Source organism: Perognathus longimembris, chromosome 19, assembly GCF_023159225.1.
Source record: "Perognathus longimembris pacificus isolate PPM17 chromosome 19, ASM2315922v1, whole genome shotgun sequence".
Lineage (NCBI taxonomy): Eukaryota > Metazoa > Chordata > Mammalia > Rodentia > Heteromyidae > Perognathus > Perognathus longimembris.
Genome location: NC_063179.1, coordinates 5102385 through 5129003, shown reverse-complemented (window position 1 = coordinate 5129003; position 26619 = coordinate 5102385). Strand labels below are relative to the sequence as shown.

Below are 26619 nucleotides of genomic sequence, written 5' to 3'. Positions count from 1 at the left end.
GAAAACGGCCAGAAGTGGCGCTGTGGCTCAAGTGGCAGAGTGCTAGCCTTGAGCAAAAAGAAGCCAGGGACAGTGCTCAGGCCCTGAGTCCAAGGCCCAGGACTGGCAAAAAAAAAAAATGTGGAAAAGGGACCCAGCCGCCGTAGCTCACCCTCTGGTCTGTGTGAGTCTGGCCTCTTTCATTCTATCTTTGCGATTCTTCGTGAGTTGGGGGGGAGCTGGTAGAGGGATTCATTTGTAAATTCTGCCACATCTCCTAGAATCCTCTCGCCTCCTGGAAGTATACTTTGTCTCTATTTGCATTCCACTGCACATTCCTTTGCAGCTTCTGAGTTGGTGCTCTTGTGACTTTTCTTTCTCGCTAGTTCAAATGTCTGCCTTGTTCTCTCCTATCATCCTATTAAAATAACATCCTTCGTGTGCGGTCACTTGTAGCTCTGTAGGAGAGTGATGGCTTTTACTTTTCCTCCCCCTTTGAAAATGATCTTGTAGTAAGTAGTATGTCGTGGGGAAAAGCAAAAATCCCCAAGTACAAGATGTACTTATTGTGTAGCTAGTTAGTCAAGGGTCAAGAGATTGGTGCTCAAGCCCTTGTGGTGGCCCCCAGGCGGGCGGGTTGATAGGAATGCCATCTACTTTCCCACAGTGAACTTGGCCCCCACACGCTGGCTTGGCGTAGCAGCCAGGCCTGCGTGAATGGTCTGGGCGGGAGTCCAGCCTTCCGCATGGGGCCCTCCCGGGGCTCGGCTGGCCGCAGCCTCTCTCCGCGGGAGGATAATCTTGGCTTTGGAATGTCCAGAGTTCTCTGTGGGACCTAAGCCCTGACAGTACAGCCCGGGCAAGAGAGAAGTGAGCTGCTGACGTTGGCTCTCAGCAAATGGTTGTGCAGTGGTGGCAGAAAATGTACTGCTATTGCCAGGCACCGGTTGTTCATGTGTGTGCGATCTGGCGATCGTGGTTCGAAGCCAACCTAGGCCGGAAATTTGATGAGGCTCTTATCCTGAATAAATTACCAAAAAAAAGCTGGAAGTGACCTTGTTGCTCAAGTGCTAGAGTGCTACCCTTGAGCAATAAAAACAGTTCAGGGACAGTGGCCAGGCCCTGAGTTCAAGCCCCAGTGCAGACGTCAAACAGAAAAGCAAAACGAAATGACAACAGTAAAACCCCAAACCCAAACACGGAAAAGGCAGAACGTGTTTCTCTCTCTCTCGCCCACCCTCAGGACCGCCCATGGCAAACGAGGCTCATCCCTGCCCGTGTGACATCGGGCACCGGCTGGAGTACGGGGGCATGGGCCACGAAGTCCAGGCGGGGCACATCCAGGCCTACGTGACCCGGTCCCCCGTGGACGCGGGCAAGGCTGTGGTCATCGTTCAAGACATATTTGGCTGGAAGTTGCCCAACACCAGGTATATAGCCGACATGATCGCAGGAAACGGATACACGTACGTATGGAATTCCCGTCCTTTCCTTAAGTCCCTGGGCATTTTTGTTCCCTTTAGAAAGGCAAAACTTGAAACCAGAACCAACCTATTTTTTTTCACTCATTCTGAGGGAAATGGAAACTCCCTCCTTCCCTTCCCTTCCCTTTCCTTCCCTTCCCTTCCTTTCCCTTTCTTTCTCCTCCCTCCCCTCCCCTCCCTCCCTCCCTCCCTCCCTTCCTTCCTCCCTCTCTCTTTCTTCTTTCTGGTTCTGGGGCTGTTTCTAATGTCCTGAGTGCTGTCCCTGAGATTTTTTGTTCAAGGCTAATATTCTACCACTTGAGCCACAGCTCCACTTCAGGCTCTTTGGTGGTTAATTGGAGATGAGAGTCTTAAAGAGTTTCCCAGCGTCTGGGAAGATGGCCTAGTGGCAAGAGTGCTTGCCTTGTATACATGAAGCCCTGGGTTCGATTCCTCAGCACCACATATATAGAAAAAGCCAGAAGGGGCGCTGTGGCTCAAGTGGCAGAGTACTAACCTTGAGCAAAAAAAAAAAAAAAAGGTTCCTGCCAGGGCGGGCTTCAATCCACAATCGTTAGATCTCAACCTCCTGAAGAGCGGGATTACAGGCACGAGCCCCTGGTGACCGACCTTTCAATTTGTGGTTTTCTGTTTTTGCTTTTGTCAGTTATGGCGCTTGAACTCAGGACCTGGGCACTGTCCCTGTGCTGGTTTTTGTTGGTGGTGGTGGTGGTTGGTTTGGTTTCTCAAGGCTAGCACTCTGCCACTTTGAGTGGTACCACTTCCAGCTTTTGGGTGATTAATTGGAAATGAGAGTCTCATGGCCTTTCCTGCCTGGGGTTGGCTTGGAACAGTGAGTCTCAGATCTCCGCCTCTTCAGTAGCCAGGGTCCCAGGCGTGAGCAGCCAGCGCCCAACTTTCTCCTCCCTTCCCCGTGGGCTCCCCTGGTCTGCAGTCCTCACTTACACTGCCTGGGAGGCTGGGGTGGCAGGCCGGGCCGCCGCTGTTTGCAGCTTTTGCCTGCGCTGGCCTCCAGTCCTGATCCCCCCTGCCCCCCATCTCAGCCTTCCGAGTAACTAGGATTCCAGGGGGGAGCCTCTGCGCCCCGCCGCCCTGTGACCCTGCACGTCAGGTCCTCCTCAGCTACCTGGGCACACAGGAGGGCGCTCAGATGACCGCCCCAGGCCTGCACCCCGGTGCCCCCACTCCTACAAGGGACAGGAGCCTTGGCCCTCCCCAGAGCCGGGCTGCGCTCTGCTGTCGTGGAATCCAGGAGACCTGGCCCGGCACCAGCAGTCAGAGCTGCTCTCCCCTCCCCCCATGATGTGCTGCGCCCGTTCAACCTGGGGGGGGGGTCTGCTTTCCACAGAGTCATCGTTCCAGACTTCTTCGTGGGTCAGGAGCCCTGGAGCCCCTCTGGTGACTGGTCCATGTTCCCCGAGTGGCTGAAAACCAAAAATGCCAGGAAGATCAATAGGTACGTCCAGCCCGGGGAGAAAAGAGGTGGGGGGGGGGAGGGCTGAGGCTGGAGGGGAGGGCTGAGGCTGGTGCGGGGGGGGGGGGGGCTGAGGCTGTCGAGGGATCTGCTCAGATCTGTGTTTTGGGAGGAGGGTGGACCCGTGGGGGGTGGGGCGGGGCGATGCCGCCCTGGAGAAGAAGCCAGAGCTGCGGGGTGGTGGGTGGGCAGATTGGGACGGGGCTCTGGCTCACCCTGGGTCCCCCAACCCCTCTGCTTCCTGTCCCAGAGAGTTTGACGCTGCCCTGAAGTATCTGAAAGAACAGTGTCACGCCCAGAAGGTGGGCGTGGTGGGCTTCTGCTGGGGCGGCGTCGCTGTCCACCACATCATGGCCACCTACCCCGACGTCAGGGCTGGGGTGTCACTCTATGGTAAGCCAGTGGGGTGCATTTTTATCAGGAGGCCCCCCCCCCGTCCCCCAGGCTGGAACTCTACCACTTGTGGTTTGGGGAGGCTCATTGCAGCTGAGTCTCATGTCACGCCCTGCCCAGGCCGGCTTTGAGCCTTGATCCTCAGAGCTCGTGGTTTCGCTAGCAACGTAAAAAAAAAAAAAAAAAGGAGCAAACATTTTTTGCAGATATGCATTTGCTCCCCACTAAGAGCTTGCACGCCTGTGTGCGCGTGCCAACACATTCGCGGTGGAAAGACAAGGAAAACAACCCGGTTATGGTGCCTGCAGAAACCACGCACAGAGGTTGCATATCTATGCTGGTTCTTATTGGGCTTAATAGTTCCTGCGGGTGGTGTTTTCATTTACTTTTGGCTTTAAAAGGAAGCCTGCAAGTATTTACTGGCACAAAAAGAAACAAGTTCATGTCACAGTTGCTAGGGGCCGAGGCCTTCGGGTCAAAGGTGGCTTAGTGAGAACCATCAGGAGACCCGGAGTGGGTGGCTCGCTGTTGCCATCTGGTGGCGGCTCTGGTTGCAGCGCGTGCATTTAAGGGCCTTCCTCCTGCTGTCCAGTCACCTTTATTTGGCTTTGGGGACGTTTATTTATTTGGCTGTACAGGATTAAGGTAGGGAAGGTGGTCCTGGGTGTTTTTTGGGGGGAGGGGTTGTCTTTTTCTGGCTACCTGCCTCTTAATTTGCCTAACTTCTCTGTGTAGAGGCTGGAAGTGGGAAGAAGTGGGGGGGGAAAAGTTACTCCCCTCCCCTCCCTCCCTCCTTCCCTCCTACCTTCTCGCCCCCCCCCTTTTTTTTTCCCAGTCCTTGGACTCAGGGCCTGAGCACTGTCCCTGGCTTCTTTCTGCTCAAGGCTAGCACTCTACCACTTGAGCCACAGCGCCACTTCTGGCTTTTTTTTTGTAGTTAATTGGAAATAAGACTTTTTTTTTTTTTTTGCCCAGGCTCGCTTTGAACCATGATCCTCAGATTTCAGCCTCCTAAGTAGCTGGGATTACAGGCATGAGCCACCAGCACCTAGCAAAGAAGTTATTTTTTTTCTAATTAGCTGAAAATAGTAGCTTACTGCAATATATTTAAGTGGATATCTTCAGGTTGTTTAGAACCTCTGTTTTGGGTAAGGTATGCTTTTTGCTAACCTTTAAAATTCCAGGACAAGGAACCAACACTAATTTTTGCAAAATGGCCCCCTTCAAGCAATTGCATACTTATCTTTTCTGATTTTAAATCCCTGTTCTAATAGCCATTCTTTCCTTTTCTTTTTGTCAGTTGTGGGGCTTGAACTTGTGGGTCTGGGTTTTGCTCCTGAGCTCTTCTAATCAAGGGCTAGCACTTTACCACTTGGAGTCACAGCACCACTTCTGATTCTCTGGTGGTTAATTGGAGATAAGAATCTCAGAGACTTGGGCTGGGGACATGGCCTAGTGGCAAGAGTGCTTGCCTCGTATACGTGAGGCCCTGGGTTCAATTCCCCAGCACCACATATACAGAAAATGGCCAGAAGTGGCGCTGTGGCTCAAGTGGCAGAGTGCTAGCCTTGAGCAAAAAGAAGCCAGGGACAGTGCTCAGGCCCTGAGTCCAAGCCCCAGGACCGGCCAAAAAAAAAAAAAAGAATTTCAGAGACTTAACCTGCCAGGGCTGGCTTGGAACCACAATCCTCAGATCTCAGCCTTCTGAGTAGCTAGGATTACAGGTGTGAGCTACCAGTGACTGGCTTTCCAATGGCCATTCTTGTTGTGAATGAAACAGCTCAGTGCAATGAAATCAGAACCTGTGGGGCTTTGCTGGGAAGAAACTTGTAAAGCGATGGTTTGAAATTTATCAAGTCTTTGTGAATGAAGGTGCATTTCTTTTTTGTTTTTCGATGGTCATGGGACCTGAACTCAGGCCCCAGAGGCTGTCCCTGAGCTTTTTCACTCAAGGCTAGCACTCCACCACTTTGAGTCACAGCACCACTTCTGATTCTCTGGTGGCTAATTGGAGATAAGAGTCTCACAGACGTTCCTGCCAGGGCTGGCTTTGAACCATGATCTGCAGATCTCAGCCTCTTGAGTAGCTAGGATTACAGGTGTGAAGGTGCATTTCAACAAGGTTATCAGAGGGCTCCCTGGCCTTTACAGACTGAGCAGCCTGCAGTGTCCAATCCTAATTACTTAATGGCCTGATTTCTAGTGAATGAGGTGAGCAGTGGCAAGAGCTAAGTCAGCTGGTGTGTGTGTGTGTGTGTGTGTGTGTGTGTGTGTGTGTGTGTGTGTGTGTCTGTGTGAGTGAGTGAATGTATGGGTGCCCATACCAGGGTTTGACCTCAGAGTCTTGTGCTTACTTGGCTGGTGTTCTACCACTTGCGCCATGCCTCAGCCTTGCGCTTTGATAGTGAATTTGAGATGGAATCTCCCAAACTTTCTGCCAGCCTCTTGAGTAGCTAGGATCACGGGTCTGAGCCACTGACGCCCAGTGTCTGTTGCTCTTCTATATTAGTTTCACAGGCCAGGCCTCTTCTGTAAGATTGCTAAAAGAAAAGAAAAAAGCCCTCAAAGCACAGATTTGGAGCAACCCGACCGAATCCAGTCAGTTTTCTGTGGCTTGAAAGAGAAAATCACCCTCGCTCACCCTCGAATGCACATTTTTAGGAATTGTCAAAGATTCTGAAGATGTCTACAGCTTAAAGAACCCCACGCTGTTCATCTTCGCAGAGAAGGACGCGGTGATCCCCCTCGAGCAGGTGCGTGGCCCCTTCCTCTTCCCAGCTGTGCAGCAGTGTCGTAACTTACACTGGGGGGGGGGGGCCCCGGAGAACTCCCTCACGGTTTTCCGGCGGTGACAGTTTGAAAATGGCGTTTAGAGTGGAGTACGCCGAGTTAGCACGCGATCTGAGGGAAGTGCTGTCGGCTAGCTCAGCACTGCAAGGCCTCGTGTTTCGCCCCCTGAACTGGGAGCCAGAGGGGCGGCAGTCATTTTACACACTGTTCTCAGCGGCTTGTTTGTGAATGCGCACGTGGCTTGAAATGCACAGTCCCCACCTTGGGAGGCGGTGGCTCGTGGCTGTTCAACGTCACCATAGCGGGAAAGCGGTACCTGGTGTTCCGGACTTGGTTTGGATTGGATGTCTGTGGGGCTGGAGCTAGGTGGTCAGGAGGGAGACCAGTGGCACCTGTAGGGTGTGATGGCTACGCCGGCAGGGCCGGCGGCTCAGGAGCATTGCGTGGATTCTCTTCTGCTGGTGTGGGTGGTTGAACCCAGACTGCACAGGTGCTAAGTGAGCTAGTGAGGGCTCTGCCACACCGCACCCTGACTGCTACGTGAGGTATCTCTAAGTCTGTGTGTGGAACTGAACTCAAGGACTCACGCTTCTAGGTGTGTCTAGCACTGGAGTCCGCCCGGCCTCTACAGATTGTTTTTAATTTTGTCAGTTTTGGAGCTTGGACTCCTCGGGGCCTGGGTGCCGTTCCTGAGCTTTTGTGCTCAAGGCTAGCGCTCTACCGCTTTGAGCTGCAGTGCCACTTCCAGGTTTCTGGTGGTTAATTGGAGATAAGAGTCTCACAGTCTTTCCTGCCCAGGCTGGCTTTGAACTGTGATCAGATCTCTGCCTCCCGAGTAGCTAGGATTCCAAGCGTGAGCCACCAGCAGCCGACTACAAATGTGTTTTTGATCTTACATTATTTTCAGTTCATGAGGGGTATATTGAGTTTTGACCCCATCAAAAGGAGCAGCTGTAATTGCATATATATATATGAATATATATATGTATATATATATACATATATATATATATATTCTCTTTTCGGCAGTACTAGGGTTTGAATTCAAGTCTTTGTGTTGCGAGGCAGGTAGGCCTTCTACTGCTGAACCACGCCTCCAGCATTTTTTGCGTTGGTTATTTTTGAAATAGGGTCTTGCTCCTGTCCAGTTACATGCCGGCACCATGATCCTCCTGGTTTTGGTGTTTTTGTTGCTTATCGCCTATTGCGGGGATGACAGGTGCATAGCACATGCTCAACTTCATCCTCTGGGATGAGGTCTCATAGCCTTTCTGACTGGGCTGGCCCGGGACTCTCCTCCTCCTGAACTCAGTTTCCCATGTAGCTGGCATAACAGACATCCGCACCAGGCTTCTAATATTACTGCACAAAATCCTTTTGTCAGAGGTAGGAACTGTGTGGATTATGAATTCAATGTACTGGAGAACTTATAACGGGAAGCATTGATCTTCCATCTCCTTTATGAATATCCATTGAAGAATCAGAGAATGGAAATGTTCTGAAAGGGTTAACATGCTATCACTACAGCATCTTTTGTATAACAGGTCTCTTCGCTGACCCAGAAGTTGAAAGAACACTGCAAAGTTGAATATCAGATTAAAACATTTTCTGGGCAAACTCATGGCTTTGTGCATCGGAAGAAAGAAGATTGTTTACCCGCTGACAAGCCCTACATTGATGAAGCCCGAAGGAATTTAATCGAGTGGCTGAACAAGTATGTTTAGCCATGACCGGTGATCAAACACATACTTGCATGAAAGAGGTGCATTAATAAATTGCCATGTATTCATTTTAGATCATTTTTCTTTTACTTTCTATAAAATTTTGGAATTCTGAAATTTATTTCACCTGAATTATATTCAGTAGGAACTGTTAATATAGAACAATAATTTTTTGGCATATGTGTATAAACATTTATTGAACAACATATAATGAAAAGATGGGGAGAAAAGAAAAATCTGGGTTCCTAGAAACTCTTCAAGAAAGGAAGAGAAACAGAAATTGCCCGGGTAGGAGAAACCACCTAATGTAATGAGTTTAGTTCCTGAAACTCCTGATGATATGAGGATGCTTAGAAATGTAGTTTCCCTCCACCTTTCTTCTTATGTACATTTAATCAGTTTTAACAAAAAAAAAATTCCCAATATCGAAGGAAATAACAGTAGGTGTAAGATAAAATCCTGTATCAGTTTTTCATAGTTAGAAGCTGCCACTTTCAGATGGAACTCAACCGTGAATTATAGATCATGTTGAAAGTACTTTTTAACTACATAAACATTTAAAAATCAAAGTAGATCACCACCGGATTTGATAGAGTAGGCCCTAGTCCAAAGGGAAGAATGTGGGGCTCTTCCATGATCAGCCGAAAGCTCAGGTATGGTACTTCTGGTCTCTAATTGCACATCTTTAAGATGACTAACGTTGTGAGCGGGGTGTCCGAGGCTCATGCCTGTGACCCTAGCTACTCAGCGGCCCGGGTCTGAAGATCACAATGTAATGACAGCAGGGTAGGAAAGTCCACGAGAACTTTCAGTTTACCAGCGAAACCAGCCAGGAGTGGAGGTATGGCTCCTGTGGTTCGAGTAGGTAGAAATGGAGGTGTAGCTCAAACCTTGAGTGAAAAGGCCAAGGGTACCAAGCCTCTGTACTGACACCAAAATAATATCAAGTGGCTAATGTCGCAGAGCTGCAGGAGACAGGAAGTATAAACAGGGGTAGATTAAAATCTGGCTTTGTAGACGTTGATCTTTGGGTTAAGGGACCTGAAAATCACCTTTCTGTGTTGTGCTATGAAGAGTTAATAAATTCAAGTACATTTCTTTTCACTTGATTGTTTCAAGCTAATAAACCATGTTTGGACTTTTTCATTTGTAGCTTTTTCCTCACAGCTAACAGAAAACCACGAGCTGGAGTCGACCCGTTTCCAGGGCTTTTGAAGGCCTGGTATTTTGGGTCCTGGGGCATGCTACTTGCTGTCAGCACTGGGTAGGGGGCGGGGTGGGGCCCGGGTCTGGACCTGCGTCTGCTGGGGACTTGCCACAGGGCTATGGGCCTGTGCTCTCCCATTGCGGTGGCTGTCAACTCCAGCCCTGTTCCACATGGGGCTTCGGATTTGGCCATGGATGTTCCTCTGGCTGTCGTGGGACGCTTCAACGAAGCAGAGAGGCTCTCAATTTCCCGGGCTGGCTTTGACCTCTTGGTCTCCAGTGATCCTCCTGCCTTAGATCCCCAAGTAGCCGGCACTACAGGTGCACACCACTGCACTCAGAACACGAGACACTTCATCTTGCTAGACAGCTTAATGCGTAAGGTGTGATCCAAGATGGGGTCTCTTTTTTTTTTTGGCCAGTCCTGGGCCTTGAACTTAGGGCCTGAGCACTGTCCCTGGCTTCTTCCCGCTCAAGGCTAGCACTCTGCCACTTGAGCCACAGCTCCGCTTCTGGCTGTTTTCTGTATATGTGGTGCTGGGGAATCGAACCTAGGGCCTCATGTATCCGAGGCAGGCACTCTTGTCACTAGGCTATATCCCCAGCCCCAAGATGGGGTCTCTTCACAGAAGACTTGCTTCTGCTGGCAGACGAGGGGTCTCAGCTGACAGGTGTCTGGTTTATTCCCACCAAGATGACCACTTTGGTGGCTTTTCCTCTGGGACAGACACCCTGATTAGAAGGCAGCTCAACTGAACACCTCAAGTAACAGCAGCAGTGTATTTCTCACAGGGTCAAGTGGAAGTGCAGCACCCAGGACATGGTGAACAAGAGACGGGGTGAGCAAAGAGCTCGGCAAAGCTCTCACTGAGTCATGTGGTAACGGTGGCCATCCGTTCTGTGGGGGCCACACCACGGGCAGCTGCTTGTGGTTGCGCAAGCTCGTGTGGACCCACAATCTAGAGGAATTGGGTGGAGACTGCTGTCTAAGCTAAGCATGGCTCCTGCGCAACGCCGGACACAGAGGGGACTCGGCTGTGAGGCTTCCGTATGCACGACTTTCCTGATCCAAGTAGCAGCATGTTGAGAACGAAGGGCCAACACCCGGCTGCTCGGAACTGTGTGGGTTCCCGCACCCGCCAGGGGAGCTGTGGACGTCTCCGGCAGGCCGGGTGCAAACCCCCTTTGCTGTCCCTCTACCGGGGGCGGGCGGGGAGCTGTGCCTGGAGGGCGTGAGACAAGGTCAGGTGAGCTGACCAGGCAGGTCTGACTGGATTCTCAATTCGCAGGGGCTGCATTTGTGTGCAGACCAGAGCATAGAAGCATAGAAGCGCTTCCCTAGATGTACGGTTACACCAACGAACTACATTTAGAAAGAAAACTGACGCGTTTCTAAACCCACAGGATTCAGCAAAGCATTCAGATGACACACACACAGAAAACATGACCCAGCACTTCTGAGTGGCTGTGTCCCGCTCCAGAGCCCTCCATGTCACCCAACTAGAACTGTCCTAGTTGCAGGGGGCTGGCTGGTCTGCTTCTCTCCTCTGCTGGCACGGAACTGCCTTTACTAGCATGACTTTCTGGGAGAAGCATTCCTTTAGAATCAAAGTTCAAGGAGCCATGTAGGCACGTGGGGGCGGGATAGGGTAGGAATAGTGATCACCGCTAGCCTGCTCAAAACAAACTTGTTCTACAACTCACTAGCAAGATGCCAGCAGACGATTCTAAGTCCTTTGTGTGAACAGCAAATTTACCTACTCAACCTAAGTGGGCCTCACCGAGCCAAGGCCGGGGCTCTGGGGAGGGTCTAGTACTACAGTAGGAAGTAGCGGCAACACTGCCAGTCCACCTGTGCACAATACTTCTCACTGGCTCGGGAGTTCTCGTTTGTACAATGAAGCCCAACCTCTCCCTAATTGAAAACTGTTGAATCTGTGCTTCAAGCGCCTGCTGGGGCACGGGTTTGCCCACGCAGGCCAGTCTGCACACGAGCAGTGTGAGGTGAGTGTCAGGGTCACTCAGAGGGAATGGTGCGAGGATAGGCTCATTAACAGTGGTTCCCCCAGCACTGTACCAACAGGTTTGTCGGGGTAGCCTAGGGATCACACCCAGGGTATCCCAGAATCCTGAGGCTGAAATCATCTGTAACCCATCTCTCTAACCAGAGGACCCACCATTTTGATGGGCAGAGAATGAAGCCCACATCACTTCCCATGCTGAAGCCATTGTTTAAGATACTAAAATAGTACCTACTTTATGTTGAAAAAAAATCTACTCAAGCCCTTCAATTAAGGCAGCATTTAATTAATCTTACAACAAACGTTTCTTAGACTTGAAGATAAAGGTTTCAACAGATCTCTTTAATGAATACAAAAATCCTGGGACAGTACGTCTGCGCTTACACAGCTCTGGACAAGGGAAACCATGGCGACCAAGCAGCCGGATTGCGACACCCTGGCCGGCATGAGGAAGGACGTGATAAATAACTGCGGAGGCCACAGGAGACCTGTTTATTTAATCACAGCAGTGGAGCTTTCTACTACACATCTATTGTTTCTTTATTCTTCAGATTCTCCAGGCTTGCGAATGTCATCAATCTTCAAAATCATTCTGACCATTTGTGTTGCAAGAGATATCTGTTGCTTTTTACCAATTAAGGTTTCTATGACGTGCTGCTGTTTCATATCTGAAAAACACGAGCAAAGCAGTAAATCTTAGGACACATCCTTAGTATCAACAAGCAGCTTCAACTTAGGGATTCACATAAATCAAGAAATAGAGCTGGGCAGGGCAGGGCAGGCCTGCAGCCCCAGTCACAAGGGAAGCTACACTTGAAGTGATCAAGGCCAGTCTGGGAAACTGTCCCAAATACAAAACAAAGCGGGAGGCCACTACTATTAGCCATACTTCATTTTCGGATGAATGAAATCCCACTACTTCCAAGGGCATTCTAGAATGTGGACATGGCTATCAGAGAGCTGCTAGGGAAGGGACCCTTTGCCGGCTCGGCTAGCTGCAAGGACAGGTGCCGGGGACATGACTCCCCTGTAAACTCCCAATGTGAAGACTCTGAAATGCAAAACATTCCTTAGAAATGTCAATTGCCAGAGGCTGTCAATTCAGAGACACCAAATGCATGTCTGATATGGTTTATCATTTCAATCCTTGGGATTTGAACGTTCTGTGTGAGAACAAACCGTCAAATCCTGTGCTCGATACTGATCCCAGGAATGCAGAAATGGCATCATGTAGACAGGAATCCTAGGGCCACACTTTCAAGAAACTAAACCCCTCTCCCTTCCCATCTTTCACGCCAAAGACAACGGCTAGTTGCTATTCACAACAGTCAGTGCCAACAGTCATCATCTTGGGGTGACCACACGACATGCGAAACCTCAACAGTCCGATTCAGAGTATGTGTGATACCAGAACCACTTTGATAGAGTTGTGTTCAAAAGATTTTGAGTCATTTTTCTTTTTTAATTATCTAAGAGCATTATATAACATTACGTTGGCAACATTGTGGTGATGTTTCTATCAAGCTGACTTTGATGCTGCTAGGAATGACCCATTCCTAAGGCCACTGACTTAAACATCCCACATCGCAGGACCAGACTGCGCAGAGCGTGTTTAGCGATCTGAAGAGATGAAAACCTATCGTGTGTATGCACACACCCTAAATGTCAAACACACAGAGAACAGCACAGTCCCTCACCGTTTGTCCCCCGGTGCAAACAGTCGATCCCAAGAGCAGGGTTCTTGTCCTTCACTTGTCTGGCTCGGACCTCAGTCATGGTCTGGATGGGATTCATGCCGCTGTTTTCGGAAAGGGCCATGGGGATGACCTCCAACGCATCTGCGAAGGCTCTCATGGCGTACTGCTCCAAGGTTGGGCACTGGAAGGGCAGAGGGGCGATGGGCACATGCAGCAGACCCACACCCAACCACAGGCAGGCCTGACTACACTGCGAAGTGTGAAAAACCCACGGAGAACTGAAGAATAAGCTCTGGAGTAGTGAGTGTGCGTGCGCGTGCCGCTAGCACCCAGCTGGCTTGAGTATTTTTAACCCAAGAGAATGCCAAAAAAACACTCACTACAGCAATCATTCACACAGAATAAGGGTGCAGAAGACATCTATACGTGTTTGACGTCTTAAAAGTAGTCCCCACTGCTTAATTTGTAAACCATTCCATGAATCCAAATGGTTTAAAATGGCCAAGGAATACTAATCTATAGTGACCTGAATATGGTACAGCCTGAGAGTAAAGTTAGGTTAAAATCCATGATATGTGACTCAGGCTGCCTGTGTTCATTCAGAGTTAGTTAGGGCTGCTGTATTCCACTGCACCGCGCTGTACAAGCGAGAAGTGCCTAAGCCTTTTACCTTGTCTGCTTCTTGGCCAACTGCCAGAGCACAGGAGATTTCTGCAGCACCTCCCCCGTACACCACGCGATTATCACGGATAAGGTTCCGGATGACACACAGCGCATCATGCAGAGACCGTTTTGCTTCCTCAATGATCTGGGGAGAAATTTTACATAAACTAATGTGGTCAAGCCATTTGCCATAGAGCCAAGTACCTGGTGTGTCTGGTTTAAGCTAAGTGCTGACCAAGCCCTGGCAATATTCCTAATGGCCCTATCTTTTTAACCATCATTAAAAACAAGCAGGAAGGTTAGGTTCTAACACTCAATCTCTATCATGCCTTTCCTTCTCATAATGTAGCTAGAAAAAGACCCTCACAAGAATCTATAGTTACCATCAAGTTACTAAAGGTCATTTGTTGAGAACAGAGCATTAATGGCTGTTTCAATTTTCTCTAAGTGACAGCAGGAAAACAAAGCTGCCTGTACAACTGGCATTTTAATGGCATTTAGTCATTTGTTTCTTCGCAGGGCTACAGGCTGAACCCAGGGCCTGTGGATGCTGGACCACGTCCCGCCACGGAACCACATCCTCAAGCCCCTGGTTTCTGGAACAGGGTCTCACTAGGTAGCCCAGGTTGGCCTTGAGCTCTTCACTGGCATTTATCACCATGCCCAGCCAGTCTTCTGTAACTTCATGCCATGATACGTCATTGCTTGAGAAAATTTCTTTAAAATACTGACTTCCTCTTTTTCGTCAAACTTATGTGCGAAAAAGCCAAAAATCAGAAAAAAATCAGGACAAAAAAACTGAAGTCTTACCATCTTATTTCCTCCTCTAATGAAAATGGTCACGGCCCTGGAATTCTTACACTGCTCGATGACCAGCATCTTGTCCTTAGTGGTACCAAACGAGATCTCCTTTACCAGACCAGCGAAGCCCAGTTTCTCAGCCGTCAGCTCTGAGAACCGAGGAACAATCCGCCCGCCTGTGGCAATGGCAATCAGCTAATTGGGTGGGTCAGAAAGAAGGATGAAAACAAGTGCTGGTGAACGCTGGTGATCTTTCAAAACTGGGTTAAAAATAAGCAAACCCTGACCCGGGACTCCCCATGTCCACAGAATTACTGCACTGTTATGGGGGAACCACTTTCCTGTGCACGGCCAAGTCCCTCGTTATGTGAATGGGTTGTGGGTGCTGTGCTGCGTACCTGGGTCTCCCTCTGGCGCTGCCCGGCTCTCAACTGCATAGCCCTCCCTCCCTCCCTCCCTCCCTCCCTCCGCTCACACCCTCTACACCAGGAGGGTGGTTAGTCCTCAGCCATCCCGCAGAAAGGCAACAAGAGGGCCAAGGACGATGGAAAGCTGTCACAATGCCATGCTAGATCTAGCACTTCCTTGCTGTCCAGCTCCTGCTCCTCTCTAACTGGAGCCTAGCATCATAATAAGGCCATTCACTCAGAACCCCATAGGCACCCAAAGCGCAGCACCACACCCACGAAGGTGCTCCTGTGGGGATTCCTACCTCGATCTCAGGTCCTCCAACCCAGCGAACCGCAGGCAAGTTGTTTTGAAGAAGCAAATGATTGGCTTCGTCGTCAAAGCCCCACTGGCAAATAGCTAGGTTAGCACCAGTTTCTTTAATCTGGGAAAGGAAATACCACAAACATATTAACAAAAACCATCCCATGTTACAGAGTTTGGAGGGGGAGAAGATGCATAATTAAGTGTCAGCTAGGTGCATTAAAGAAAGCCAAGCACCACTGGCTCATGACTGTAACCCTAGCTACTCAGGAGGCTGAGATCTGAGTCTCTGTTCAAAGCCAGCCTGGGCAGGAAAGTCTTTGAGACTCTTACCCCCAATTAACCACAGAAAAAGCCAGAAGTGGTGCTGTTGCTCAAGTGGTAGAATGCAAGCCTTGAGCAGGAGCCAAGGGACAGTTCCCAGGCTCAGAGTTCAAGCCCCAGGACCAGCAAAACAGCAACAACAATAACAAAAGCTGGGCTATGGCGGCTCACTCCTGTAATCCCAGCTAGCTACTCAGGAGGCTGAGATCTGGGGATTACTGTTTGAAGCCATCTAGGGCAAAGTCCATTAGACTCTTATCTCCACTTAATTACAGAAGAAGCAGGAAGGGGCATTGTGGCTCATGTGGTAGAGTGCTAGCCTTGAATGAAAGGTCCAGAGTTAAAGCCCCAAGGGGGGTGGAAGAGAAGCACAGAAAAAAGGAAACACACCAGTGTTTATTTTTTGTTGGTTCCAACTTCTAGTCACAGCTAATAATTCATGCCAAACCCACTATTATGAAGCAAGACCTCCGTGCATATCTCACTGGAATGGAACAGTATTCTCTGAGGATCAGGACACAGAATTGTTTATGGATCCAGAGACCGCAATCCTGCTTCTTAATTTAGTTCTCAATCTGTAGCTAAAGCTGGCTTTGAACTCATGGTCCTTTTGTCTTTGCTTCCCAAATGCTGCTGGTTAGCAATTCTGCTTCTGGTAAGAAGCACATTTCTACTGTGCAAATAAAAGACTACAAGTGCCTTTACCCAAAAAGGCAATGTCAAATGGACCATCCCTCCTGTAGAGAACACTTCATGGTTACTGGGAATACCACCTACAATGTTGCAGGCTCAATCTCACCCCCTGCAAGCACCTCCCACTTTCCAGGGGTCTGCCCTTTAGGATGGCTGTTAGGAATGCAAGCCATCAACAGCATTTACTATGCAGCAGTTTTTTCTTGGCCGCCTGCAAATGCCCAACCTGAGCTACCCAAAACTTTCAACTTCATAGCTGTTATTTTCTCCTTCCCTGTCTTAGCCAGTATTCCCATGGCCACTTTGCAGCTCAGGAAGTTGCCAAGAGGCTTCAACCAATCACGGCCATTCATGCACAAGTCACCCACGGTCCTGCCTCAGCCTGGAATGCTCCTCACCCAGACTGTACTCTCGTTTCCCTAGAGGCCGTCTCTGAGAAGAATCTCTAACACAAGTTTGGTTCAGTTGTACACCAGTGACTACAATAAAAGGCAACAGGAAGAAATAGGTGAATCCTTTAACTCCCTAAAAAAAAAGAAGACTAAAAAAAACCTTCTAGTATGCTTGCAATGATAAACAATGTTCTAACCACCGTCTTTGTTCATGTACCTAAAAGATTAGTGCTTTAAATTCCCTACTCGATTCCCAAGAGGAACTGCTATGCAAAGAGCAGGCCTAGTGCCCTTGTATGCCACTTGACTCATGTTTACTATTTTTATATCTTCACCTGAGCAGAGTACACTGACTGTTATTTGTAGCCCTAAACAGGGAAGCATCAAGGTAAGATGGCAATTCAGGTCAGCACCACACTAACCATGCTCCCCTGTGCAATCCCAGTGTTTGGGAGTTTCCTGTTCATGAAGGACTGTTACTTACTTGTGTAATCATCTCTTCAAACTTCTCCTTTTCGTATTGCTGAAGGGCTTTGTAGTCATCTACAGAGGTCACATCCAGCTTGTGCTTTGTTTTTGGTTTAGGTGGTTCAAATGGGCATGTGAGAATCGCAATCTTAGCGTTTTCCACTTTCTGTGGAGAAAAAGAAAAACAATTCAACAAACTGGAGGTTTCTTTGGTGTTGGTACTGGGACTGAAACTCAAGGCCTTGTGCTTTTGCTCAGCTTTCTGGCTTGCAGCTGATGCTCTTCTACTCAAGATACTCTACAGTTCTAATAACCTTTGCTGGTTATTTGGAGAGAAGTGTTTTACAGATATATCTGCACAGACAGATCCTTAGCTCTGTCTCCTGAGCAGCGAGAATTACAGGTACGAGCTATAGATGCACACTCACAATGAGTGGACTTGAGAGTGGAAAGAGAAGGAAGCTGTGAGAGGCAGTGACTTACTTTCGGCATCTGGGGGTGACTGAAATCTTTATCCACAATTACGCCCTTGATCAATTTGGTGTCCTCCAGCCTCCCGCCCACTTTGCCTTCCACTTTGATGAGCTCAAAGTCAACATCTCTCCGCTCCATGTCGGCCACAGTGAGGACTGCATTCACAGCGATCTCGGCCATCTGACGGTGGCAGCTGTTAACCCTGATAAAAACACCACAGCACGTCTCACATCCATTTCAACAACTACTGCAACCAAAGCAGAACCCACAGTATCTTATAAGTCTAAAGATATCCAGTTTTGCATAAAGGGAGACCCCAACCTACAGTTTCAATAACGTATGGGCAAGTGACTTTAACCTAGATCCATGGACCCCAGAGGGGACCATAAAGTGAGAGGAGAAGAAAGTTAATTTTCACTTTACGAAGTGAAACTTACTGTTTTCCTTCTTTTAATGTACACAAAAGACCAATGTAGTATGGCAAAAATTCAAATGAAATAGGAAAAACAAATCACCCAGTAAAAGTAATAAAATTGAACAGCTGACGACTGCTGTATAATTTATTCTGGAAAAAGAGAAATAAGGAACCAGAAATGTTAACACCCAAAACAAGTGGCAATGTTTTCTTCTGTGATGATTTTCATTTGGCCACTATCAAGACAATATAAACATTTTCTATAGCAAAGACCTGTAAGTACAGCTGGGTGGTCTGGGAATGTGGCTTAGTGGTAGAGTGCTTGCCTAGCATGCATGAAGCCCTGGGTTCGATTCCTCAGTACCACATAAACAGAAAAAGCCGGAAGTGATGCTGTGGCTCAAGTAGCAGAGTGCTGGCGTTGAGCAAAAAGAAGCTCAGGGACAGTGCCCAAGCCCCAGTTCAAGCCCCAGGACTGACATAAATAAATAAACAAGGAGAATTAAAATCACAGCACCAGTGATTGACTTGCACTTAGGAACCAACTGTTTTTCACAGACAATGCCTAACTGTAACACTACCAACATGACACGCACACTTTGGAGCCCAGTGTGGTTTTTGCTGTCTGAATCAGGGGTTCGGTGTTAACCATGTCAACAAGGACACTGTCACTGATCTTGTCCAGATGCTCAATAGCAATGCGGGCTGCCTGCTCATAGCCGTCTGCGATTCTGATGGGGTGAATGCCACGGTCCAGTAACTGCTCAGCTTCTTCCAGCAAGGCGCCAGCCAACACTGCAGGCAGAGCAACAGATCGCAGGTTAGGAAAAATACAAACCTTTCGAGTAGGACAATCGATGCGAGCTAGAAGCTACCCTGGAAACAAACTGGACAGTGTTTTGGGAGGCAAACTCCATGCGCACTTTTGGTTCTGGTGAAGGTCTAATTGGTGACTCTTCCCTAACAGATAAATGTCCACTTCTCCCTGAGTGACGCGAAAATGTTAACTAGAAAATATAATCCTAGAAGAATATTTTTAAAGGAAAAACAAGCATTATTCCTGGGCTAGGTACTGGCATTCAATGAAATAATCCTGGTAGTAAGAGGACTGACAAATCTATGTCTTCCCTCATTTTGATGCTTGTCACACACATGTGTACTTTCTGTTATGGTATGGGGTTGGAGGAGACTTCACACACGTGAGGCAAGCACTGTACCACCTGAGCCATACCTGGAGCCCATTTGTTTTTATTTTGTTTTTGGGGTAGGGCCAGGATAAACTTTCCTAACGCTGGTTTCGAACCCTCCATCCTGCCTCCACCTCTGGATAGGAGGGGTTACAGGCATGCACTACATGCTAGGCTACAGGTGACTGGGGAAGGAGAGGGACCAGTACTGCTGCTTTCAACTCAGGGCTTCATGCCCGCCAGACAAGTACCCTATCAGCTGCGCACTGTTAGCCTTTTTAGATTAACTCATGCTGTTGCGCAGTTGCTACACTCAGACTGCCATCAGGTCCTATTTTATTTGTTTTCTGTTTAATCCCCAGGGTACTTAACATGGATACAATATGTGACCCATAATCAAGTCCACCCACTTGTCTCAAACATCCTCCAGGGGCAGGGAACCCTTGTTATGTCAAGGGACAGCTGGGTGTTTACAACACTGTGGCTGAATGCTAGTAGGTCATGCCTGTAATCCTAGCTACTCAGAAGGCGGAGATTTGAGGATCACAGTTTGAAGTCTGCCCAAGTAGGGAAGTCCGTGAGACTCTTAGATCCAATGAAACACCAAAAACCCAGAAATGGAGCTGTAGCTCAAGTGGTGAAGCCTTGAGAAAAAAAAAAAAAAAGATAGCACCAAGACCTTGAGGTTTAAGCCCCGGGACTGGCACAAATCCCGCCCCCCCCCCCCGCAAACTTTTGTGGGCCACACAGTTATCAACACAGGCTGATAGGCCTGGAGCAGCAGAGAGCAATATTAGGTGTCTGTTTTGTCACACGCTGAGTGACTTCCAGGGCCAGATGCCCCATATCCCTTCTGTATAACAAAATGACCAGTCCCCCAGTTGAAAGCTATACATTACTGCTGGATGTCCTGTCTTATTGTTTAACTACCCCCATTTCTTCCTGACCTCCTTTCCATTTGCTCCCAATACTTAAGCTTTCAAGTCTAGACCACTTGGGTTTAGATTTGTCCAGCCATTTCCTCCTAATTTTATTCAAGGAAAATACTATCTGTGATTGATTTTAAGTAACTGTTCTTATCTTCCATTGATCTATTCAGTTACTACTGGCTAGTAAAACTTGAGTGTAGGCTGATAAGTAAGTAGTCTGAGTAAAATTAAAACTTCAAAGTAATGACCATTAAAAAAAACTAGGGAGAAAAAATGAGGGAGGAGGTAACAAGTTTGACAAGACACATACTTACTACCTTATATATGCAACTGTAACCCCTCTGTACATCACTTTGTCAATAAAAACTAAAGACAAAACAAAAACAACAAAATAAGTTTTCTTAAGTTAGAAAGGGTATTTTATCTTCTTACCAACCACTCCTGTGGTTCCATCTCCAATTTCGTCATCCTGGGATTTGGACAGTTCCACCATCAGCTTGGCGATCTGATGGTCGACATCCATCATGCTTAGAATGGTGGCGCCGTCATTGGTTACGGTCACCTCCCCATCCTTGTCCACCATCATCTTATCCAGCCCTGAGAAGACAACAATGTTTAGGCCTCTGGGCAACCGGTGCAAGAAGTAGTTACAAAGACACACCTCACTACCAGTTAACATCTTTGTAATCTATTAGGAACAAAATTCAACAGCCTAAAAAAAAATTCCGCATCAAGACACTGTTACAATGGCTAACCCAAATCAGCACATTGGAAACAGGCTATGTGGCTAAACCAGAGGGGAGAAAAGCTCAGTTGTAACTTGTACATTGTAACTTTTTTTTTTTTTTTTGCCAGTCCTGGGGCTTGAACTCAGGGCCTGAGCACTGTCCCTGGCTTCTTTTTGCTCAAAGTCAGCACTCTACCACTTAAGCCACAGTGCCACTTCCGGCTTTTTCTGTGGTGCTGAGGAATCAAACCCAGGGCTTCATGCATGCTAGGCAAGCACTCTACCACCAGGCCACATTCCCAGCCCTACATAACTTTTAAGAAGCCTGGAATACACTATATACTGTGTCTAGGTCAGAGAAGTACCATACTTCTTACTTACACATTTCTTTCTCTCTTTTTGGTTCGTCATGGGGCTTGAACTCAGGACCTTGGCTCTGTCCCTGAGCTATTTTACTCAAGGCTAGTGCTCTTATCACTTTGAGCCTCAGTGCCACTTCTGGTTTTTTGGTGGTCAATTGGAGACAAAAAGTTTGGCGGATACCCTGCATGGGCTGGCTTTGAACTGTGCCTTCTGAGTAGCTAGGATTACAGGCATGAGCCACCAGTGCTCAGCTTTTCTTGCATATTTTTAAAAGGTATTTTCTTATACGATTGTAGAAAAGCAGTCTACAACTGAACTGAAGCCCAAACTTCCCTCTCTTCTCTACCTTTCTAAAGGCTGGATTGATTACTATGATCTGAAACTTAAGTTAAAAAAAAAACAACTCCAAAAAAACATATTGTTAGGGCTCTTACCATTTGGTCCCAGTGATGTTCTCATCGTATTTGCTACAGCTTTCGCAGCCATGATGTGAGACTAAATGAAACAGAAAAAGCAAATATTTAGCTGCAAATAATTTTAATTGGTAAAAGCACATAGCTTATTATAAAACTTGTAACATTTTCTATACCCTCTAGAAACTTCTACATTTAGAGTCTATATAGGTCTACACCCAACTATTGTTAACACTTGCTCCTATGAACGGTTTTAAGCAATTCTTTTGTAAAGTTGAAGAACCAGAACTAAGTCCTTTGTGTCATCTCATTTAACATCAAGGTGGCAGGTCGTTTCATAATCCATTGACAGTAGAGAACACAGACACATCAACCCACAGGTCTTGCAGAGTCTAATTGTAAACACGCAGCACCGTGAACTTTGACAGTTAGGCCCCCTGTAGAAACACACTCCCAGGGCCAATGTAATCTCCACACAGATGAGTGAGCCTTGCCTGACAAAGAAGTACAGTCTTGAATAGTAGCTAAGTCACGAACAGTGACCCTGTGAGGGCAAACATCAGTAGACTGTTCTGTTTCAAAGTGCTTATTCGTATGCCTGAAAAATCTTCTGCTTGTCTGAAATTCTAATCAGAGACCAAAGTTAGCTATCAGACATACTGGAGTAAATTACCTGGTATTCTCACTCCATTTAAACGAAGTGGCAGGTGCAAAGTATTTTTTCTGTGCTGGTACTGGGGCTTGAAAATCAGGAACTGAGTGGGTGCTGCTGTTCAGCTTTTTTGTCCAAGGTCAGTGCTTTACCACTAAAGCCACAGCTCCCCTTTGGCTTTTGGCTAGTTAACTGAACTTGACATAAAAGTCTCAGACTTTCCTGACCAGGCTGCCTCAAGCCATGATTCTTAGATCTTGGCCTCTCAAATAGTGGTGATTACAGGCATGAGTCACTGGCATCAAGTTACAAATTTTTTGGTTATTTTTAAAAACTCTTTTGTCTTTTCTTTTTTGGTACTGGGGAATCCAACCCAGGATATTGCACTTGCTAGGCAAGCATTTTGCCACTGAGCTACATCCAAGCCCCAGTTACAATTTTTTTTTAAGGGGAAAAAGAAGTGGATAATATATTGCAAACAGGAGATGCCAAAATATTGTTTGGGAAAGTGGAACTCTTTCTTCTCTTTCCAGATAAAAATTTAAACATCAAGGCACCATGCTTCAGTTACACTGAAGACTAAGTAAGACTCATGTGTGTATGTGTGTTGGTCCTGCAGCTTGAATTGAGGACCTGGGCCCTGTCCCTTAATTTTTGTGATCAAAGCTTTTGAACCACTTGAACCACAGCTCCACTTCTGGCTTTTTGGTGGTTAATTGGAGATAAGAGTCTCATGGACTTTCCTGCCAAAGCTGGCTTTGAACCATGTTCCTTAGGGCTAAGCCTCCTGACCAGCTAGGATTACAGGTATAATCCACTTGTGCCTGGCTCTAAATATGATTCTGTTGGCTGAGCAAGGCATTTAGCCTTCTTTGTTTTGAGTCAGTTTTAGAACATGAATCCTTAATAAACCAAGTACTGTTTGTATTTTTAAGGCAAGTTATTATACAGCCAAGTGTCATAGACAAAACTGAAGAGACTTAACAAAACAGATATCTGCTACCTTTATGGCAAGGGAAAGTGTAGCTTAACCCATTCAAGGTATTATGGTTACAATGCTTCTTTTACTGTTGCCTTCAACTTGTCATCTACTTTGGTCCCCTCTTCAAGTCAGTGGGAAGTCTATGAGATCAAGGACTAAGTACATATCCTTACACCCAGGGCCTCAACAGCACTAACTAATGTGGGCCAACCTTAGAGAAGCAAATGCTCATGAAATTGTGCAAGTAAGCCTTAAATCCTGATTTCCAATTCTAGTTCATTAATTTGTGGGGTAATTCTTATTAGTCAGAGGTGTTATAGCTAACCAGTCTCCAGACAGACTCCTTCCACTAAAACTTAGGCTAAAGGCACCAAAACCCTAAAGGTAAACAAGCTTGAAAAGATCTTTCCCCATTCCCACACATAATTAAGCTACCTCCTCCAAAGTAAACTTTCTTTCCATTCTTGCCATCACCAACCCAACTCAGAACCAAAGCACCCTCTGGAATTCCAAGATGCATTTGTCTCACCTCCTAGGACTTAGGTTCCTCAAACACCCAGCTGACCAGATTCTCCCTAGATGTGTCTCTTATCAAAGCACTCAAGTTCAAGAGTGCCAACTTTGTTTCAGAGCTCTCCACAATCTTAGACCTAAGTAAGCTCCTTTTAGGGACAATAGTCTGTGACTTTCTCAAATACATCTTAGCTCTCAGAACTGATACACAGAAAGCTCCCCACCCATCAAAATCCTGACCAAACTTTCTTTTCCCTTTGATGGCAGTACTGTAATATGAACTCAAGATCTTACTCCTTAAAAAAAAATCATACCCAGTGCTTTATCATTTGAGATACACATCCAATTCCAGCTTTTTGGCTAGTTAGTTGGTGATAAGAGCCTCAGATTTTTTTTGGGGGGGGGGTGCTCAGGCTTCAAACTAAGATCCTCAGATCATCTTGAGCCAATCAACCTTTTAAAAACAACTGAAGCTGGGTGTTGGTGGCTTAGTCTATAAGTGGTCTGAAGCCAGCATGGGCAGCCAAGTCCCTGCCCATGAGACTCGCAGCCCCAATTAACCACCCAAAAGGCCGGAAGTGGCGCTGTGGCTCAAGTAGTAGTGCTAGTAAGCCTTGATTAAAAAAAACCTGAGGGACAGTGCTCAGGCTACGCTCAAGCTCCAGGACTGCCATGTGCCCGCACACAGGCACACATCCAAACACAAAATAATAACTCAAACGTTCAATAAAATCTTCTCTGATGTCCTGTTTATGCTGTTGCAAAAGCAAATAACGGGGTACTGGTAGCCCAAGCCTCTAATCCTAGTTACTCAGGATGCTGAGATCTGAAGGGTAGAGGCTCAAAATCAGTCTGGGCAGAAAAGTATGGAAGACTCCATCTTCAAAATTACCACCTCAAATTAGGATATAGAGGATGTGGCTCAAATGGTAGTGTCAGCAGAGCAAAAAAGATGAGCAAGTGAGTGTCACTAATTCAATCCTTGGTACTGCCAAAAAAATTTCCCAAGCCCAGAGTACAAAGTTCATTCAGCATGTAAAAATACTGGCAATCTTTGCAATGCACTTAAGAAGATACATATACACAATAGAATTCTAAAGAGGTTAATAGCCATAGGTAAATGTTTCTTGAATTGGGTTCAATTTTTTTGTCACCTGACAGGACAATGTATGGACACTGGTTTCCAATGTGCAGTATGACAACACTGCTCTGACTCAGAAGTAGGCTTACACCACCACTGTACTCTTTAGCAGCGGTAAGTTCTCAACTACTCTGGCTCCAAGTGTTTGATTCTGTAAATTCATACCATTTCAGACTGGGAGGGTACATGCAATAACCCATGATTAGCACAAAATGGCAGCTGCAATGTAACTTGTAACTTTCTTGGTCTCTGAGCTTCTTTTGCTCGAGGTTAGTGCTCTATCCCTTGAGCCACAGTGCCACTTCCAGCTTTTTTCTGAGTATTTTACTGGAGATGAGAGTCTCTTGCTATCCTCAGGTCTCAGCCTCCTGAGTAGCTAGGACTACAGGCATGAGCCACCAGCTCCAGGCTATAACTTTAATTATGCTGTTAACTTGCTGTGCATGTATAGGGAAATCTGTTTAGGTGAAAAATGGAATTGAGTCCTTAATGCAGGTAGCTTGTAACTTTTTCCTCCCTGGAAAAGAAACATACTGAATATCCAACAAGACTCAAGTGCAGTGTGGCCAATTCTTCAAGTGACCCTATTTAAATAGCTATTAAGTCTTCAGCATAATGGAACAAATACCCCCAATTTAGGTAAGCCAGTAGGGGGTCATTAGATAGCTTGTGCAATTTGTCTTAAGTCGGAGAACCTGTATTATTCCTAAATCAGTTAAAAAAAACAACAACACTGCAAGACGCCAAGTAAAGAAGGATACCTCAGACCTGGTGCGCATGTGTTCGGAGGGTGGAGCCAGCCTTCCTTTTTTCCAGACTTGTCCTGATTCAATTTCTGGAGCCTTCCTGATTCTCCCCCCTCCCCCCCGCTCCTTTTTTTTTTTTTTAGTTTGTATCAGACAATGATTTGCTCAAGTCAGAATTCTGCTTAAAAACCCCTTCAATGGATGCCCTCCTTCCCAAGGGAAGACGTCTTGACTTCCATGAAGTTCCATTTGCGGACGACTGTAGCGTCCAGCACCCTGGGGTGCCTCGGTACCGTACTGTTCCCTCCACTCAGTAACCCACTGCCCTGCGTTCTCCGGCCCAAACGGTTCCCCCCTTCGCGTCGCTTCATCAACTCAGGCCCGCTCAAAACATGACCCTTTCGAGCTTCCTCCGTCCAGCAACTCGCCCCGGCGAGTTTTCCACATTATGGGGGGGGGGGGTGATGCTAGTTTTCTGGGCGCCGAATCTAGGGGCGCACCCTCCACAGATGCCCTCAAGGATGGGAGGGATAGTTTGCGAATGGCTACGTCTACGAAGGAGGAAACAAAGAAAAAGGAGCTGCTTCTTTGGGGGGGGGGGAGGGGGTGGGGAGGCTGCTGAGCGCGCAGCAAATGAAGATGGGAGCGGGGCCGGGCCGGGCCGGGCCGGGCCGGGCCGGGCTGCAGGGCCGGCGGGGAAGCGCTCGGCCCCGGAGGGCGCTCGCGGCCCACCCCGACCCCACCTCGGGCTCGGGAGGCCTCAGGGCGGACGCCGGGAGTGGGGCGCCCGGCTGGGGTGTCCAGAGGACTCCCCGAGGAGGAGGAGGCTCCCGGCCTCTCGGGCGGCCGGCACATGGCGGGGCCGCCGCCGGGCTCGCGCAGGCGCACGGCCGCTCTCGCGGCGGGGCCGTTACCTTGAGGGCCTCGAGTCCCATAAGACGGGACTTGCGGTCCTGGTCCTTGATGATGAGGAAAGGGCGCCCATATTCGTCGAAGGCGAGGGTCCCGACGGACGTCATGGTGGACCGGCGGAGACCACTCCCGGAACCGCGACCGCGCTGCCTCCTCGCGCGGCAAGGCCCCCCGGCGCGCGCAGGCGCGGCGCAGGTCTCGCGAGACTGACTGCTCAACGGGGATTCCCTTAACGCCGGACCGTACCTTCTGGAAGCGCCGGCCTCTGGAAACTTCTATCCTCCAGGAAGCTGTAGGCTGGGACTTCTCGAGCCCACAAGCCTGGAGGTAGCCTCGCTATTTAGAAAA

At 47.9% G+C, this 26619-nt stretch overlaps 2 protein-coding genes across 2 annotated transcripts; one reads left to right on the top strand and one right to left on the bottom strand.

The window, feature by feature from the left end:
- Positions 1 to 1173: 1173 nt before the first annotated feature.
- Cmbl (carboxymethylenebutenolidase homolog) lies at positions 1174 to 8386 on the top strand. Its single transcript, XM_048368111.1, has 5 exons — positions 1174 to 1445; positions 2812 to 2919; positions 3188 to 3330; positions 5992 to 6083; positions 7665 to 8386. The coding sequence occupies exons 1-5, from the start codon at positions 1231 to 1233 to the stop codon at positions 7842 to 7844; spliced, it is 738 nt and encodes a 245-aa protein (XP_048224068.1). The 5' UTR covers positions 1174 to 1230; the 3' UTR covers positions 7845 to 8386.
- A 3003-nt stretch (positions 8387 to 11389) lies between these two features.
- On the bottom strand, positions 11390 to 26423 carry Cct5 (chaperonin containing TCP1 subunit 5). The gene is made up of 11 exons (XM_048368107.1): positions 26274 to 26423; positions 21347 to 21407; positions 20255 to 20419; positions 18303 to 18501; positions 17301 to 17493; positions 16834 to 16983; positions 14942 to 15061; positions 14239 to 14424; positions 13436 to 13573; positions 12766 to 12946; positions 11390 to 11736 (listed from the first exon to the last, which is right to left on the bottom strand). Exons 1-11 carry the CDS (start codon positions 26376 to 26378, stop codon positions 11609 to 11611), a joined length of 1626 nt encoding a protein of 541 aa, XP_048224064.1. The 5' UTR covers positions 26379 to 26423; the 3' UTR covers positions 11390 to 11608.
- Positions 26424 to 26619: the final 196 nt, after the last annotated feature.